Source organism: Onychostruthus taczanowskii, unplaced genomic scaffold (assembly GCF_017590055.1).
Source record: "Onychostruthus taczanowskii isolate IOZ18803 unplaced genomic scaffold, ASM1759005v1 scaffold67, whole genome shotgun sequence".
NCBI lineage: Eukaryota > Metazoa > Chordata > Aves > Passeriformes > Passeridae > Onychostruthus > Onychostruthus taczanowskii.
The window spans coordinates 3,393,231-3,406,627 of NW_024504455.1; the positions used below are offsets into that span (position 1 = coordinate 3,393,231).

A 13,397-nucleotide genomic window follows, 5' to 3' on the forward strand; every position below is an offset into this window, starting at 1 on the left:
TAAGGCAACACCTGATCACTCACCTCTCTTGTGGATTTTTCAATTAAAAAGTTACATCCCTTTTCTGCAATGTTCTTCAGCATCTTAAGCTTTTCTATACAACCAGTGGAGATCCAATGACTACACCAAATTTCCTGCCTTCCTAATGCTTCCTACCTCCTTCCAATATTAGACTGAGCATGTAGAAACCGTTCCACAGATGTGTTTTCCTCCAACTCATTCATTACACAGTGAATTTCAATTCTGCCTCTGCCTATTTCTATTATTCAGAAAACATTTCTAACGAAAAAAATCTGAGGAGTTCACTTAAAATCTTTCTAAACACTTCAGTTAGTCAAGTTTCACCAAGTATTTGATGTTAATAGAATACATCACTACAGAACTGTGCTCTCATAATCACACCATCAGGTACATTTATAATGCTTCTTTTTCAAGCAGCAGTTAATCTGTTAGACTTGAAGAAAAAAATAACATAGAACACCTCTACCAGATCTGGAGCTTAGCTGTGACAGATGAGTGTTTTTAACTCATGGTGAAAAAGAAAATTAATTCCAGAGCTTTAGGACATGAAATATAACAGTGTACCAGAAAAAAAAAAAACCACTAAACATCAAAAGTATAATGCAAAGAATTGAAGAAGAAAGGCTGATTAAATACTCTGCCCATCTCCAAGTTGGCAAGAGCACCAGCTACAAAGCTGATAATGTTAAAGCTATCTGACCCTTCTTACTCCTCATTATTTTCAAAGACCAAGATACCACGTGTTAAAACATAGCTGGAGCAAAAACTGGGGAAAACAATGCCTTTCTTTTTGGTTGTTCTCACCAACATTCAAGTTACCATTCTGCTGGGTTTGGTTGGTTTGCTTGATCAAGAAAAACAAAAGAGAATGAAACTTTATAGTATTTTAAGGAAGTATTTTAATTGCACTCTCACACTCTGGGCAATGTGTTTTAGGAAATACCAAATGTTCACCAGCAACATCCAATTCTATGTTCATTCAACCAGCCACTACTAGTTTTATAAACTGACATGAATGGAAGGCAGTCAATATCCACAATAATCAGTTATAATAGCTATTCTTGCTTGTTTTTCAGCCCTATTTATGAACAGGGCAATCAACTAACTTCAAAACTGTAATTAGCTCTGGGGTTACTGTGGTTCATCCCTATAAAGAGGGAGAACTATTGAAACCTAAGTAGTTCAGTAGGTTCTCCCTACATACAAATATCCACAGATCTCTTTTAATAAGAATGGCTGAAGCTTTACAAAATTTGATCACAATGAACCTAACTATTGGTTTCCTTACAGTGAGTTTTTTTACAGGCTTCAAACTTTTCCCAAATCTTAAAAACCAGAATGATAAAAACTTAGCCTATATCTTAGAGATAGCATTGTGGTGCTTTCCCACGAGTTTTCATTCCTCCTTCTTTAAAGATTGTTTCATATCTTACTAAGCTTAAAAGAAAAAGAAGGAACAAAGATTTCGGAAAATAGTATCTGCATGAAGATATCAGAGATTGGGGAGAGGTAATCATTTTGATCTTTGCTTCCATTGTATCAAGCACCAGAGCTTCCAACCACCACTCTGAGCTAGAACACAGCATCAATTCCTCTCCTTTTAAACTGAGAGACTTTCTCTGGATAACCTGCTATGTCAAACAGCAAAAAGAAACACTCAAACTAAAACCCCAAAACAAACAAAAATAAAAAGGAAAAGTCTTCATTCTTCCTGCTGTCTGAACAGAGGCATTCTCGGCAGCAGGACCCTTCACAGAAAAGCAAATAAATTCATCACATTAAATGCTTCAGAGGAATTATGGATCTCTCTTTCTTGCAAGAAACCCATGCTGCCATTTCTCTAGCCAAATCATTATATGCTATATTTAATCCACACAGAGGCCTTTATTGTGCTGGCACAGAACACATGACCTGCCACCAGAACAGGTTTGTTCACTGGTGGATGAAGCATTGGCACAATGATACAAAATTGCAAGATTTGGAGATTCCTGTGAAAGTATCCTGAGTAATTACACTTCCAGCTTCAAGGCAGAATTGAACTTGGATACTACAGTTTGCCCCAATTTTTCTACAGTGTTTTTCTGCAGGATACTACAGTTTTTCAGGGAGACAGCACAGCCAGGTGCTACTGAAAGCAGTCTGAAACTCAGCTTCCATCTGTGATCCAGCAGCAGGGCTCCTCCCACCAGCACCAGGCTAAGAGGATGCCTAAACTGGATTAAAGAAAGGAGTTACTGACAGCCTCCCCCAGGCCTGCCTTCCTCTGGAGACCTCAAATAGAAAAACTGTCTGAAATTGGGACTAATTAGCCTACAAATGCTGAAGGAAAGGTAGCTAACAGATACATTGCTGAGACCCACATCTTCCCTCTCTCATCACAGCAGGAGCTCTCACTGAAGGATAACACCTGAAGGACACACCCCAGGGATGCACCTACGGCCCCATCTTCATGAGCTGTTTCTCTGGAACTCTGTCCAGAACTGACTGGGCTTCAGAGCAATTCTTTAGAGATCTTGCAAAATCAGTTTTTGCAAGGCCATAAATTCCAGGGGTGAGCTATCTATCTCCATGGAAAGGTACATTACACAGATCCTTCCTGGAGCAGCTGTTTTCAGAAGCTGAGAGAGGCTATTTATAGAGTGCCACTTGATTGCCAGTTCACATGAAACTAAAACACTGAGTAAATAGGAAACAGCAATTAGTTCTCAGATGTCTTACTTCAAAACACGGTGACTGTTGATATTTCTGATATTTTACACTGTAGCACAACACAACCATCCCAGTGAAGGGCTCATTAAGTACCATCCATGCAGGCACGTCTTCCTCCCAACTGCATTGTTAGTCATGGACTTGCCATAATACTTTTCCTTTGATTTGGTGCCTGAAAAAGCACAGCAAGCAAAGAAGAGACATATAAACTACTTCATTTTGTACTTAAATCTGTAACTGTTTAGACAAATTTAAAAAAAATTTGCCCAAACAAAAAAAAAAAATGCACATGGACGATGCCTCGAATCTCCCACTACTCCTAAGTTACAATGAAATTCCTGTCCTCCACTTGTTCTGTCTGCCAGACTGTTGAAATGCTACTAAAAAAATAAACTATAAATAGGAAGAAGCCTTACTTCCCACGCAGATCAGACCAGCAGTGACCAACAACCAGTGGCACCCAGCTGACCACTGCAGTCTTGACCATTGGGCCAGAGAACAAAGCTCCTACACAAGAGTCTGAAAGAGAAAAGACCCACACCTACACTGCCCTGCACACAAAAAGGCACAGCAGCAGGCCTCTTCTCTGGGAAGTCTGCACTTGAACAACCACACCTGACTAGCAGTCTAATCAATGGGTTTATTAAGGCCATAAAGGCCACTTGGGGTAAAAGTGCAGTGGTTCCACAACAGAAGGGCACCCTGTACCGAGTCCATGGTGAAAAGCAGGAGTCAGTAAGGACTGAGCATGTCTTGCCACCACCAGTGCAGATCTCAACATCAATTCCATGGGAAGGCTCTGCCAGGTCCTATTTTTTCAAGGCCCTCGAACAACTGAACTTGGTTTAGGTGAAAGGAAGAACAGTAAATATGAGACCTTAACCAAGGCACCAGAGTTTTGTTTTTAACTAAAGTTATGTGTGTTTTATTGGAGCAGCATCCAGAAAAGACATCTTGGTAAGTCTGGGAAGATGATTTCTACTGTTCAAATCTTAGTAATTCAACTCTCAGAGACACAACCACGTAGAAGCAGAAGAAAAAAACCTACAAAGGTCTTCATCAAAAAAAAAAAGGTGCTTCTTCAGAATCTGCACACTACAGTCCTAATTTTAACACTGAGCTTTTCTGCTCCAACTGGAGCAGTGAAAAAGAAAAAAAAATTCGAGTCAGAAGGATTGATGACTAAAAGTTAGAACAATCCTCAGCTAAGGCTTGGCCAAGCACAGCTTGAGACATAACCAAAACCAAAAGCAGCTACATCGTTAGTTCTCAATCTTTTTTTTCCCTATTTTAGGACTCAAAATTTCTTTCCAAGGGACTTGTGCACTGCACACACACACACTCTCTGTAGAAACCTACCAGCAATAACCTTGATTTCCTATCTTAACCTTTTGCGGATTACTGAGCGTTCAGGGACTACAGACAGAAAACTCCTCAGTTAGGCTCGGTAATGTGATATCCCACCTTAAATTCCACCAGGAAAAAACCGAACGACAGGCCCTCGCCACCGAGCACAGCCGGGAAAGCCTGGAAGGCACGGATCGACGCTCGTTTTACAACGCTGTAAATCAAGCTCCATCTCGAGTACTCGAGGTTTCCACTCCAAGGCAGGAATTGTTTTGCCACACGAGCACAAAAGAACGCGTTCCCGACACACTAAGACATCCAGCCCGGAGAGACACCCCCCAAATCCACAGGACGGACCGCCACACCTCCGAAAACACGTGAATAAACACCGCTGCTTCAAATATATATATTTTTGGCAACGTTTTTCGCAGAACCTGCGCCACGACAAAGAATATCCATAGTTCCTCCCCGCCACGGAAACCTCCCCGCGGCCTCGGGAGCTAAAACTGGCGCTGGCTTGAACTTGGAAAGTGGAAATACCTGGCTCGGGCGCGGAGGCGAGGGCAGCCGGGGGCTGGGGCGGCCGCGGGGACCCCGCGGAGCACTCGGGGACACAAAGGGGGCGCGGATGGGCCCGCACCGAGCGCGTTCCAGCGGCTCGGCTTCCCCCAGAGCCCCGGGAACACCTCGGGGGCGCCGGGACAGCGGCCGCGCCATGATCCCGGAGGCGCCTACGTGCTTTGTTCCCAGCCCCCGGCAGCTCAGCGCCGGTAAATCCGGACCCTGCCCGGCCCCGGAGCTATTTTGAGCCGCCGCCCAACTTCCCGGCTGGATCTCGGCGCGCAACAGTTCCTTCGGGAAGCAAGGACGGCGGGCGAGCGGAGCCGCGCACCGAGGGGCCGGGGGGTCCTGGCGGGCCCCGGCAGCGCCGAGGGACGGGGCCGGGGTGTCCCGCACCGCCCCTGAGGGCGCGGGGCGCCGGGAGTGGATTTGGAGGAGGCGTCGCCGCCCCACACGGGGCGCAGGCAACTTCGGAGCCGCGGGGGAGCGGCGGCGCCTGGAAGGGGCTCGGGGCGCTCCCCCGGCTTGGTGGGGCGCCAAGGACGACCGGAGCTCGCCCGCACCACCCGCCCCGCACCCCCCGCAGCGCCCGTCCTTACCGAGGTAGTGCCTGCGCAGCAGTCCGGGCTCCTCCAGCCCCAGGGTCCGCTTCCGCACGTCCCACAGCAGGTGTGGGCAGCGCCCGCGGGACATGGCCCCGCGCGGAGCGGGGGGGGGATGCGCGGGACCGGCCGGGCGCGCGCGATCACCATGGGAACCGCCTGAGCGGGGCCCCCGCGCGCGCGCGCCCCGCGCCCAGGCACCGACCGCGAGCCAGAGGCGCGGCGGGTCCGGGCCACGCCCACCGCTCCCGCGGGGAGGGCCACGCCCACCGGGCGGGAGGGGGGCGCGGCGGCCCGAGATTAATGGGCGTCTCGCGCGAGCCGGTGACGTCGCCCCGTCCCGATGAGGGGAGGGCGCGTCGTGGGCGTGGACGGTGACGTCAGCGCGCTCGGAAGAAACCCGCCCTGTCCAGTGAAGCGGTGTGAAGCCGCAAGACGGACATCTTGGCTTTGGGCGCATTACTCGCAGCGCAGGGTTCCCCCGCGGCGGCCATCTTGAGGGGAGAGCGAAGCGGAGGCGGCCATCTTTGAGCCGGGCGCCCGTGCCCTTGCGAGGGCGGCGGGCGCGCCAGCTCTCCCCAGGCGCCCGGGCCAGCGCGCTCAGCCAATAGCGCGGCGCGCAGCTCTCCGCCCCGCCCCCGCCCCTGCGGCGATGACCAATCAGAGCGCGGGCTGCCGGGTGGGCAGGTCCGGGGGGCGGGGCCCGGCGGAGGAAGGACGCACGGACGGGCGGAGGGAACGCGGCCCCCGCTCCGTGCCCGCTCGCCCCTCGCTCGCCCCTCGCTCGCCATGGCGGCCGCCGTCGCGGGGCTCCGCGCCTCCTACCACCGCATGCTCGACCGCATCGAGCTCATGCTGCCGCCGCGGTTCCGGCCCTTCTACAACCACCCAGCGGGTAAGGGGCGGGGGTCACCTTGGCCCCCGGTTGGAGCGGCGGGAAGGGCGGAGCGGGGGATGCGCTCCGGACGGGATCGGGGCCGCGGGAAAGCGGCCCTGGAGCGCAGTCCTGCTCCGTCACGGGGAATTGACAGTGTCTGTGGAGGGGGAAGGGGATAACCGGGCACGGCGCGGGCGGTCCCGGGAGGGATGCGCTGCTGCCGCTCCGCGGTACCGCGGCGCGGATCCAGGGATCGCGTGGGCTGCCCGGGGGATGTCATGGCTCTAAAGCGGCCTGGAGGCCTCGGCAGCCGCTTCTTTCAAGAGGGTGTGCTGGGAAAATCGTGGAATGGTTTGGGATAAAGGGATATTAAAGATCATCCAGTTCCACCCGCTGCCACGGCTAGGGACACCTTCCACCGGAGCAGACTCGGAGCCCCATCCAGCCTGGCCTCGGACACTGCCAGGGACGGGGGACGGCGCTGCCAGCGCTGCTGATCCTGAAATGTGCCCTGGGAAACTCAGGCAGCCTTTGGGTGCATTTCCTTTCTGCTGAATCCCACTCTTCCAGCAAAGGGAATCGCGCCCTTGGCGAGTTCGCGGGAGGAGTGCTGTGGGTGGAGAATGAGCTCCCCTCACCTGACCTACAGTTTATCTTTCCGTGGGGGTTTGTGCTATTTGGGAGAAACCTCCTGTAAAGTGATCTCGTTCAGTGCCATCTACGTGGTGTTTGTCCTGTAAACAAATTGCGTCGGCTGTTAAAAGGAGCGCCCGATAAAATCCTGGCATTCCATAGGCTCTGTCCCCACTGTGTCGGTGTCACAGGCATCCTTGACTCTTCACCTACCAGGAATATGCACTGTGAAAATGGACTTTGGTTTGCAGTCAGTTGCTCTATCCTCTTCCACTGGCCCTTTCTTGGAAGGAAAATCGTAGCTCTAAAGAAATGACAAAGAGTGAAAAGTGCAGTTCTCTACACCAATACATTTAACATTAACGTATTGTTTTTGTATATAAAGAGACAATATGTCCAACACTGACAGACACATTCCACTGGTGGGAAATGTGGCAGCTTCCAGATGCTCTTAGTGGATGCAAGGTACTGGGAACATCCATGTTCCTTCTTCAGCAGAGCTTGGAGAAGGTTTTGGAGGTTCTCTGCAGTGCTTTTCACTGCACAAAACCGACTCTGGGCTGCTTTTGGTCATCACCATAATGTTGTAATCAATAAATCCATTTTTAGGGATTCTGTGTGTTATATATACACACACGTGTCTGTCATAATCCATACTGATGGTATAAGTGAGAAAAGTCACAGCACGAGCAAGTATAGAAACTGAACCCCTGCAACTTCTGTTTTAGCCTTGAAGGTGTGTCTGTGAGAAAGTTATGCAATAGGTGTCACTCTGACTGCAGGGAAAAAAAAAAAAGTGGGTTAAAAATGAAAGGCTTTCTTTTATCTCCAGTGACATCAAAATCTCTAATCTAATTCAGGAATATAAACATCATTGTCATGAAATTATAAATCACTTGTGAGGCATGAAGCACTTTCTGGCATAAAGAAAGCTTCCAGCAAAATAACTGGTGCCTGTTAAAAACTGTTTCTTTGGCTGGCCTTGCTGGAGGACAGTGGAGGGCCTGGCACACCAGCTCCCCAGGCTGCCATGGGAAGGCACGGGCTGAGCTTGTGCTCCCTCCCCTTTGGCCTCTCTGGTTCACTTTGCCTGACTCAACTCAAGTTTTCAGCACAAAGGCTTCTCATATTTAATAGAAGTCATACATTCTATAAACTGGTTACGCATGTGATGTCCAAATTAGCCTCTGGTGTCCCCCTGCTCTCTTGTGCTGCTGTCATATTCATCCTTGAAAAATTCTGGATGTCAGGAGCTGGGAAGAACTCACCCAGGCTGGGTGCTTGCTGGAGTGCCTCCAAGGAGAGGTGTTTGACACTTTTACCTAATTACAAACTTGGCTTGGTACCTTCCCTGTCTCCAACTTTTTCTTAGTTCTGCAGTTTGAAATGGTTGAGTTTTCTATTATTAATAAAAATTAATGTCAGTCTTTTTGAAAACTCTACTAGCTGTTTAGGGAATGTCAGTTTAATAATTCATACTCACCCCACATCCTCTAGTACTCCAAATCTGAATTGGTGTTTTAGAATAAGATAAATGTTAGTAATTAAAGCTACTCTGTAAGACTGATTTATTTATAACAAGCCGAATTTGCAGCCTGGTTCTGACACACCAAATAAGTGCCTAAGAGAACAGCAGCTGAAGTTTGTTACTTTAGAGGATGAACATTAAGCTGCTGTTATCTAATATTCAACAACACTAGACAAAAGGTAATGTACTTGTAGTTATTAAATGCAGTTTGAAACTTGATCACAAGCAGGGTGGGTTAAAAAGGGCTTTATGCAAGGCTGCCAAGCCAGTTTTTGTTTCCCAAGTCGTAGTTTTAAACTTGAGGGTGGTTAAAACTGGAAGTACAAGTAGTTAGTGCAAGGTATTTTAAAGGCTGAATTGTTAGTGAAGAAATAGCTCTCATCAAAAGCAGGCAACCAAAGTCCTGGTGGTTACTCCTATGTAATATATTAAAGTGAAAACTTGGCTTCATCTTGCATCTTATCAGAGTGCCGAGCAGTGACCTAAACATTAATTTTTTGTGATAAAATTAGAACAGTGTCCTGACTGTCTCACAGGAGAAGTTGGTACTTTGGATTGTGGTCTCTTAAATAAGACTTGGAGCACAAGTCCCAGATTAATAATTTCTGGCATAGTTGTAGGTGTGGCTTTGCAGGGCTTTGTTTTAACCAACCAGTTGCTATTTTAGCACCACTGGAAATTATATGTGTTCATAAGAGAGCTGTTTTTTCCCCAGGTCCAATGCCATTGGATTTTTCTCCCTTCCTTCTTGAGATTTCATCCTGTTCCCCATAATCCTCCTTTACCTACTGGTAAATTTTTGGGGTGTTTTCCCTATTTCTATGCCTTTTCCTAATTCTTTCAATTATAAATGCATTTTGCATGCTTTGGTGTTCTCAGTTGCTTGAACATGGACATACAAAATCCTATCCAGCTGTTGCAGAAATGTGTGGAGTGATTACACAACTGAAGGTTGATGCACTGAGTTGATGTATGAGTATTATGAGTATAATACTCATAATCATATGATTATGAGTATTAGGTGGCAGAGCCTGTACAGCAGTAGAAAATGTTAATATAAACAATTAATTATTAAAAAAAAAAAAACCAGCCAAAATAAACCACTTTAAACTTACTGTGGGTATTAAAACAGCCACATTTACTACATAATTTAACTTCTTTTCTCCCATCCTCCCTCAGGTCCCAAAACAGTGTTTTTCTGGGCACCTGTTATGAAATGGGTAAGTACAAGATGCCAGCTTGGTGTCTGTGTGTCGTGCCAGGGCAATCTGCTGCAACACACTGAGCAAGCAAGAGTTTCCCAGCAGATACTTGAGCCTGCAGAAAGATTAGAGGCTCTAATTCTTAATATATGGGGAGGAACAAAATTAGCCTTAATAACAGCACAAAATGAAGGGGATACAGTGTGGGGAAAATGCTTTCTGGAAGAATTGTGCTTTTCACTGGGTTTCACAAAGGCTTTCTCTTGTGAAACACCACCTGTTGCTCAAGGTAGGCATGAGCTGGCATGACACAAAGCTCCTAAAGTGTGTGCTTCTTCTGAGCTTGAGGAATTTGAGAAGTATCTTAAGGAAGCCAATACCTAAGCCTCATAGCTTGAAGCATGTCAGAGTGCAAGGTAGCCTTGACATAAAAGCCAAAGGCAGCTGCCATTGTGGCTGTCAGTGGTGCTCTGCCTCCTGTGAGGTTCGGCTTCCCACTGGCTGCAGCCCTGGGCTGTGTTTGTGCCCAGGTGATGCAAATGCCACCTCCTAATTCACTGTGCTCTTCTGAGGTGTTGCATTGATACAGATAAAACAAGAGATCTCCAAACCCACAAGGGTTTGATCTTGTTTGATAACAAGGATGTAACCTGCTCTTACCATGGCCAGCTGCTTTGTAACTTTGCTGCTGTGAACCCCGGCGTTTTGTAGGCCACAGGCAGCGTTGTGCTCTGAGCTACAGCTGGGTTTCTTTGTCACTTGGCTGGACTGGAGCTGCAGGAACCATGGTTAACCTTCCCCTTCCTCAGAGGTTCTCCCTGGAAACACCCTCCCCAGCCTGAGCACACAGGCAGCTCTTCTGTGCCCAAGGAGTCCTGGGTGAAAGCGCTAGGACTGTCTTACTTAGGGGTTTGTTTGGGGTTTTTTGTGAACTGGTGTAACAGGAACATGAAATTGTATTTCCAGTAGAGGGCAATAACACAACAAACAAAGCAAGCAGAGTGTTTGCTGCTAATGTCAAGTAGATCAGCCAAGCTATTCCTCAATTCGCCTGCATGTTTTCTACTATTACTGAAATTATATTTAAGAAAAATACCCCCCTCACATGAAGCTAAATGAAGACTTTATGGGGTGAAGATACCAGCAGTATCTTAGCCTGACCTGTGGAAAGAAGGCCCTTATTTAAATAAGCCTCTACTTGTTGCACGAAAACAAGGGTGGATTTTTTTCAGCTGCTTTCTTAAGCAGCTGTGTTCAAATTAACCTTGTTCTTGAATTAATACAAAACTGCCAGTGCCTGGGATTTTATTGCAGTTGTAGCTGCTATAACTGTGTTCTTTTTCCTACCACGAAGGACTGGAAATGGATGGTATCTCCCAGAGTCTAATTGCTCACAGAATGCATCCCATCTCCTGCATAATGCAGTAGGAGAAGCACTGAGCTGTGAAGCAGCTTCCCCTTGTAAAGCTCTTCATCTGTTACAGGAGTCCCTGACTGGTGCTCACTGAATTTCTCTTTGCAGGGCTTGGTGGGTGCTGGACTGGCTGACATGGCCAGACCAGCAGAAAAGCTCAGCACAGCACAGTCTGCAGTACTCATGGCCACAGGTAAAGCCACACTTTCTGTTTTTACACAGCACCATCTCAGAATCTTCCATCGGTACTAAACCACCTCCACAGAAAGCCTTAATTTTAACATGCTAGCTGTCACTATTGCTGTTGGATGCTGATTCTAGGACAGACCTCCACTTGTTATTAAATGAGTAAACATTCTGTAATTATGCAACAGTTTTCTACACCTGTCTTAATTTGGAATTGTTCAGCACAAGTTGCTACAAGTTAGGCATGAGTGTCATCCCTTAAGTTACCACGATATCATTCATTGCAGTAAGTGACCTCTTTTCCTTCAGATCAAGTATTTTTGAAATCAGTCCAGGATACAGTCACTTTTTTAGAACAGACTTTAAGGGATTTAAGAATGGAAGGGTAATTACACTAACATAACTGGAAAGAATTTCCAAGTGTTATAAGAAATTTGAAGCAGTGGCACATGGACTACTGCACTGCTGTGTGCCAAGAATTCTCACACTGGCAGAAACAATATTCTGTAATCCTAGAATCATTTAGGTTGGAAGAGACTTTTAAGATCATAGAATCCAACCATTAACCCAGCACTTCCAAGTCCTCCACTAAAATGCGTCTCTAAGTGACACAACTACATTTCTTATCAACACCTCCAGGGATGGTGCTGCACCACTTTTTCCAATGCTTTTCCTGGCTAAAAGGGCTCTCCAGACTTCATTTTGATATCTGATGCAGTCCTGTGCATTTTGCACAAGTTTTGCATAATCTCCAATGTAGTGCAGCAAGCTGGATATACAGCAAAGTATCACTACACTGCAGTGCTGCTGGAGAGTTAAGGTCTAGGCTGCTGTAAACTACAGAGGATCTTTGATATTCAGACTATGATTGACCTTACTGTAGCTATTTCAGAAAAATGCAGTACATACCTGTAGATGTCCCACTGGTACTTTTCACTGAGAAAAAGGTAGTTGTAAACAAAGCAGTTGTCTAACGTGAAGTTGTGAGATTTGTTCACTTCAACTGGCCCATGAATCTGCCTCCAAACTTAAGGAAATATCTGAATATTTAATTTGAAATATCTTTAAACTTTCCCCTTTTTTTTTCAACAGGCCTTATTTGGTCAAGGTATTCGCTGGTGATTATCCCCAAAAACTGGAGTCTGTTTGCTGTGAACTTCTTTGTTGGCTGTGCTGGTGGTTCCCAGCTTTTCCGAATATGGAGGTATGCATGGCTAAGGGTACAAGTACAGCTAAGCATTAACCAGGAATTTATAAATGCTGCCAGCCTCTCTGTCAGTGCAACAGGCAAGAGGAACTGAACCATTCACGAAACATTACAGAATGTTTTTGCTACATTGTTAGTTTTACAGTTAAGTCCGAGTGAAGCTGTAAATATTTTCAGTCTAGCTAGAGCAGCATTGAATTGTGTCAATTCCAGCTGGATCAGAGGGCTCTTAAGCAGAGCAGCATTTTTCAAAAAATGATTTCTTGAAGGAAACTTTGGGAGTTTTCTGGCTTCAGTACTGGCAAGGAATGTAGCAAACTTAGCTACTTTAAAACTTCCAACAAGAATTAAGATATGCTATCCCAAGTTTCCACCCTCAAGTCCATTGTCATTTTAAACCTCCACTGGTGAACAGATTGCTAGGAAAACACTGTTATTGTAACTGGTGTTCTATTCTATTCTTAGCCTGTGCTCTTTCTTTTTTATTCCTATAGGTATAATCAGGAGCTAAAAGCACAAAAGCAGGTGCAATAAAGAGATGCTTAACCCAACAGGTCAAATCTAACAACGCACAAACCCATCCCCATGGGACCTAGCTTCACTAATTTTAATGTTTTTTTTCTCTGGGAAAATAAAAGAGGAAAATAAAGGAGACGAAATGTTTTCTAAGTGCAAATAACCAAGTATCTCCACACAAATAAAGGGTAACCTTTTAAAAGAAGGCAGAATTGTTTGTCTTGTATTGTCTCCTTAGAGAAACTGACTGGATTTTGCCTAAAAAGAATTGCTGAGCCTCACCTTATCTGACTCCACTGAACAGTGCTGAGAGTGACAGTACTGGTGACAGGCAGAGCCTCAGACTGAAGTGATCTTCCTGTCACTGTCAGAAAACCACCTGGGTGGGGGTTTGCCATATTTCAGTAACCAGCAGTAGCATTTACATTTCATTTCCTGATGCTCTTCCTTCCCCCGTAGCATAAGGATATTTGTTCCAGCTTCAGCTGTGTCTTCATTTGTTCCCCAGCTACCACTGTCCTGAAAAAAACAAATGTGCCACTGGTGTTTTAGCTTCCTTCACAACTCCAGGCAGAAGATGGGGGTGTTGAAGCA

The 13,397-nt window shown here is 46.5% G+C and overlaps 2 protein-coding genes across 8 annotated transcripts in view; one reads left to right on the forward strand and one right to left on the reverse strand.

Moving 5' to 3' along the window:
- The window catches only part of DCAF6 (DDB1 and CUL4 associated factor 6), a 73,537-nt gene extending 68,108 nt beyond the window's left edge, over positions 1 to 5,429 (reverse strand). For all 7 annotated transcript variants that reach the window (XM_041420903.1, XM_041420904.1, XM_041420902.1 and 4 more), the window contains exon 1: positions 5,238 to 5,429. In XM_041420903.1, the coding sequence (XP_041276837.1) occupies positions 5,238 to 5,331 (94 nt within the window). In that variant the 5' untranslated portion in view covers positions 5,332 to 5,429. The remainder of the gene's footprint in view (positions 1 to 5,237) is intronic.
- Positions 5,430 to 5,928: 499 nt separating this feature from the next.
- Positions 5,929 to 13,008, forward strand: MPC2 (mitochondrial pyruvate carrier 2). The gene is made up of 5 exons (XM_041420907.1): positions 5,929 to 6,135; positions 9,458 to 9,498; positions 11,003 to 11,087; positions 12,173 to 12,284; positions 12,782 to 13,008. The coding sequence occupies exons 1-5, from the start codon at positions 6,030 to 6,032 to the stop codon at positions 12,819 to 12,821; spliced, it is 384 nt and encodes a 127-aa protein (XP_041276841.1). The 5' UTR covers positions 5,929 to 6,029; the 3' UTR covers positions 12,822 to 13,008.
- The last annotated feature ends 389 nt before the right edge of the window (positions 13,009 to 13,397 follow it).

What these genes read in the sequence shown, in the direction of transcription:
- MPC2 (XM_041420907.1), top strand. Translation starts at nt 6,030, where the DNA reads ATGGCGGCCGCCGTCGCGGGGCTCCGCGCCTCCTACCACCGCATGCTC. An exon ending in GGGCACCTGTTATGAAATGG is followed by an intron (nt 9,499 to 11,002) that starts GTAAGTACAAGA and finishes TTCTCTTTGCAG; the next exon opens with GGCTTGGTGGGTGCTGGACT. An exon ending in TGCAGTACTCATGGCCACAG is followed by an intron (nt 11,088 to 12,172) that starts GTAAAGCCACAC and finishes TTTTTTCAACAG; the next exon opens with GCCTTATTTGGTCAAGGTAT.